Below are 4,612 nucleotides of genomic sequence, written 5' to 3' on the forward strand. Positions count from 1 at the left end.
AGGTAAAAAATGCATATTCAAACATCAACAACATTAAAGTACCTTCATTTGTTTTTCTTAAAAACAAGCAAGAAAAAATTATAATGATAATGGACATAAGGGTTCATAGTGAAACGAAAGGGTGTTAATGATCCAATATCTTTAAGGCAGGAGATGGAATTTGTAAAGATATATAGAAGTCTCCCTGAACCACTAACCTCTCTAAATCATGATTCTGGTTTTAGGTAGGAGGTCATCTCATAATTAGAAGGAAACTCCAGTTTAACAGTATGATGCCAATTAATAAGATTAATAAGGTCTTATGATAGTCACCCTAAAAATGCAAGGAAACAAATCAAGTAAAAAATAAATATCACAAAACTAGCAAATATTACCTCTCAAACCCTACTTTTGATGCTGAGAATATAACAAAATTGATTTTACATGAAAAGTCTATATCAGCTTAGGAAACAGATACACACACTTGTTGGCCATATAAACCAATATTATTAAGAGAAAGGGAGAGTAAGAGGGAAAGAGAAGAAGAAACAGGACAGAGATGATGAGAGAGGAGAGGGAAGGAGGGATAATGGATGAAAGGAGAAAAGAGAGTGGGGGGAAGGGCAAAGGAGAGAAATATGACATACCTCACCAAACATCTGAGATATTTCAGGTGATGTAGTATAATCTCCCTTACTGCCAAACATGTCTTGGCCAGCTGCATAATATCCACTTAATGGGTTTATCAGCCCCTCTTTCATATAGTCATATACTGTCAATGGACCTGAAATAACAGACTGAATTATAAACTTATCATTCCTAATAAAAGTGTCAATAATTACACAAACTTCTCCCAAAACAAGCAATACCTGAGAATTTTATCCGTGCTTGTAACTGCTTAAGCAATGGTGTTTCTGGTGTCTTTTTAATACTGAGACTGGTCTGCTTTCCTGTTTCATCATTTTCTGAAGAAGTATCAAATCTCCTGCTCGATGTAGATAATGATGCATGGATGTCAACACGAACTCCTTCCTTTCTGCTTTCTGTCAACATAAATAGTGTTAATATTACCATTATCAATAAAGTCTGTCTCTGACTCTCTCTCTGCTGAATAACTCCTTACTTTGTTTACTAATTTTTAATCTATTGCCACCAAAAACATGTAATGTCTACTGTAGATTTATTGTATGAAATGTGTTTACACATAGATAGCTCCACAAGTGCTCCATTGCCAAGGAGTCAATTAATAGACCTATAAGACCTCATCTGATTTCCCCTTCTTTGAGTTTTTTGGAACTTTCTCTAATACTTTCAATATTATGCTGCTATTATCATCATATCATCATGCTATTAACAATACTAATGGTAATATAAAATAAAAAACTATATTTCTATAAATCAAGGAAAAGGGTAAACAGCTGAGATGAGGACTAGTAAATTACTCCTTGGTGACTAAGCACATGAGGAGCCACCTATGTGTAAACATAATAAATTAAACTAGAAGTAGAAATGGCATGTATGTACATTAAATTGTCAGTAGCAACATGTTAATATACAGTTAATACAAACAAAATTCCCCACAAAATAGGTCCATAATAGAGGCAGACTAAGAGTGATCTGGACTTCTGAGCCATGAGGTACTGCCTGATCTGCATTTTCATTCAGTTTTCCACAGCTTTTGGTCAATATATTAAAAAGACAAAAGATAAAAGATAAAGGAATAGAAGTTTAAAATAGTTCAAATATACTCAAGAAGAGTGAGATCAAGATGTACTATTTCTATTATTGACCCCTGTCTCTTCAACGGTTTTCTAGGTTTTGCTGCCCATGCTAAGGGTGGGTGTGTTGTTTCTCAGCTCTCCCTCTGTTTTGGTGTATGACCCAGATATAGTATTCTGTCCAATTCCTAGTTAAGCTTTAGTTTTGTTTAGATTCTCAAGAGCTTGCTAGGCTTTAGGTGTGGTATTACAGCTTTCTCTCTGTTTTTGTAAACATACTAAGGATACAGCTAGTTTGTGAGACCCTTGAGTATATGACAGTGTGAGACTACAGGTATACATGTTTAACATCACCAGACAGGCTCAATGCATAATGCCAGTTTCAGTTATCAATGCTGGCATCAGTGTCTCTGATGAACATATAGACCTGACAATGTGGATATATACAAGGTATATGCACCATATAGACTTATTTAAATACATCAGTAGAAATGTTTTCTTATATTTGCTGTCCTTCTCTATAACTTCCAACATCTGAGCCCCTTTCCACACCATGAAAATCTCTCATACCTCAAGCCCACAGAGCAGTGTGATCATTATTCTATTATCTCATTTGTTTTCTTATGGGTCCATACAAACAAACTTTTCCCTTAAAAACACATTTCAGGTATACTCAGTATTTCATGGAATATGGCCCCAAAAGTTGTAGAATGGTCAAGGATTATATAAAACTACAGAATTCTACATTTAATGCTTCAGACCCACATGTACTTATGCTGAATATCCAAAACTTGGGTCTGTTTTTCTTGGTTTAATCAAATATCAATTTTCCTATAACACTACATCTTCATAATTTTTCTAGCACCATATGGATAGACAAACAATTTATGCATAGCAATTCCTTAAAAATGTTATATGAAGAAAATCAACAGGTATATAAGAATCTATATACCAACCAAAGCATACATTTATAGTTTATACTGAGTAACATCATTTCAAGGTAGACCTTCAGCCCATACACTGCTGATTGTCAAATATACTGAAAACTGTGGCAAAGTGTGGCTTTCTATGCTCACACTAAGCAAAAAAAGAGACTAGATACACATAATAATCATCTCCAATCCTGTCCATGGCTTCATTTGCAATCATGCTCTCAAGAGGCAGTTCACTGATCAGATGCTGAAGAGATGCACAGCCATTTACAAGTTAAAGACAATCTACTGACCTTGCAGAGGAGATAAGAAATTCTTGCAAATATAATGAAGCCTTCTTGAAATTCTTGCTAATGTTCCCATGCCTCTCTCCTGAGATCTGTAAATATGTCTGTATTACCAAACTACAAACCAAAATATAAAACCTATAGGTAATTCTTATAATACAGATGCACTTGCTAGAGAGCAAGTCCCCAACTTCAAATTATAATTTTTTCAACAATTTAACTTGCATGACTGGCCTCGCCCTGTGGCACTTTCCGAGGGGAAGGTTGTTGGGGGCTCTATCCCCCCCACAGCCCTCAACAAACATTGTTTGCAGATTACTTTTCACACCAACAACTGCAACTTTTTGTCCTCTACCAGAACATCATCTTCAATTTGCCCTAGCTTAGTGCATCCATACTGTAAATATTAACTGACCTATAATATTTTATATTAACAGCATTAATAATAATGATAGTCTTTGAGAACTACATACACATTACCAAACCAATCCAACACAACACCCTTCTTGCCCAATCTAATTGCACCTTGCATCACCTAGCACTGGTGGTTCACATCTGTCACACAAGAACCCTAGCTGACCCAGGGTCACTCCCTGCCTGCCAAAATCTACACCTGTTTTCCAGGCCAGTAACATCAGCTCACGCTGTCATGTGCTCTGTAGTGATTTCCAGAGTTATCGGCTTGGGAATCACCAACCTAGACAGCAGTTCTGGACTCAACCAAGGTCCTGGCACAGTCCCTGCTCCCTGGCACCCCTCACCCTTGCTACCCATTCCCAAATAAAGCATCAAATTCTACTTCATCTTATACATATTAGTCCCATTACAATATTCATTATTTCTGGTACCTTCTATACTGTTACACTGCTTTTCAGAAACAATTATCATGGCCTCTACCTTGTTAGAGCCAACCTTCCAGTACATATATTCTGGCAAGACAGAGCTTCAAAATCTCCTAAGAAAACTGTTAAATAATGAAACTGTCCCAGGTAAGTTGCCAGAATATACATGTACATGTGAGTAATCGTTGGCCTCCTAAAGCCGAAGGACGAGGCGGGTTGTCTCAGGAGAAAACGGTTGTTAGTTCACATTCACCAATTCAAGAATAACTGTTGGTAAAACATTTATATTTTCTTTAAACAATCAATGTTCAAACTACTCTCAAAAACAACGATAAGTAAACAAAACACAGGTATAAACATAATAGAATTTCTAAACTTACTTTTCCTTTCCCAAACGCTAAATTTCTCGAATTGAAGTCAGTCTACAACTATAAGCGAAATTTATCAATGGTTTCAAATCTGTTTTAATACTAGGTTAATGCCGGATTAAGTTAGATTCTGACCTGTAGTTTCTGCTTGTTTATATCTCGTTTTGGTCGTTTTCTAAGAGAATTTACAAATGGAAGAGAAAACGACTTTGGCGTAGTGAGAAGTCATTTTATGGGAGACTTCTTTAATGTCAACAACCTTCATCATTTCCTGTTGTGAAATAATCTTCGATACTACTCGAGCCACTTTATGTCATCATTATCTCCATTATCAATATGATGTTTTTGTATTCTGTGTTTTCACCAATGCTTCATTTGCAACCTCTCTTTCCCTTTAATCAATTTGGTAAGAATTTGTTACTGATATGAACTATTAATCTCTGTTGTTTCATATTATAATTGGGAAGAGAAATCGCCTGGAAGTTT

At 35.8% G+C, this 4,612-nt stretch overlaps 1 protein-coding gene across 5 annotated transcripts in view; it reads right to left on the reverse strand.

Moving 5' to 3' along the window:
- The window catches only part of LOC119583691 (protein arginine methyltransferase NDUFAF7 homolog, mitochondrial-like), an 8,348-nt gene extending 3,988 nt beyond the window's left edge, over window positions 1-4,360 (reverse strand). The window contains exons 1-4 of one of the 5 annotated variants that reach the window (XM_037932321.1): window positions 4,262-4,360; window positions 2,923-3,008; window positions 849-1,022; window positions 627-763 (exon numbers count right to left, since the gene is read on the reverse strand). In XM_037932321.1, the coding sequence (XP_037788249.1) occupies window positions 627-763; window positions 849-1,022; window positions 2,923-2,992 (381 nt within the window). In that variant the 5' untranslated portion in view covers window positions 2,993-3,008; window positions 4,262-4,360. Of the gene's footprint in view, window positions 1-626; window positions 764-848; window positions 1,023-2,922; window positions 3,009-3,764; window positions 3,789-3,813; window positions 3,992-4,138 lie in introns of those variants that run through there. The other 4 variants (XM_037932320.1, XM_037932319.1, XM_037932322.1 and 1 more) reach the window with 4 other exon arrangements.
- Between the last annotated feature and the right edge of the window lie 252 nt (window positions 4,361-4,612).

Source organism: Penaeus monodon, chromosome 17, assembly GCF_015228065.2.
Source record: "Penaeus monodon isolate SGIC_2016 chromosome 17, NSTDA_Pmon_1, whole genome shotgun sequence".
NCBI lineage: Eukaryota > Metazoa > Arthropoda > Malacostraca > Decapoda > Penaeidae > Penaeus > Penaeus monodon.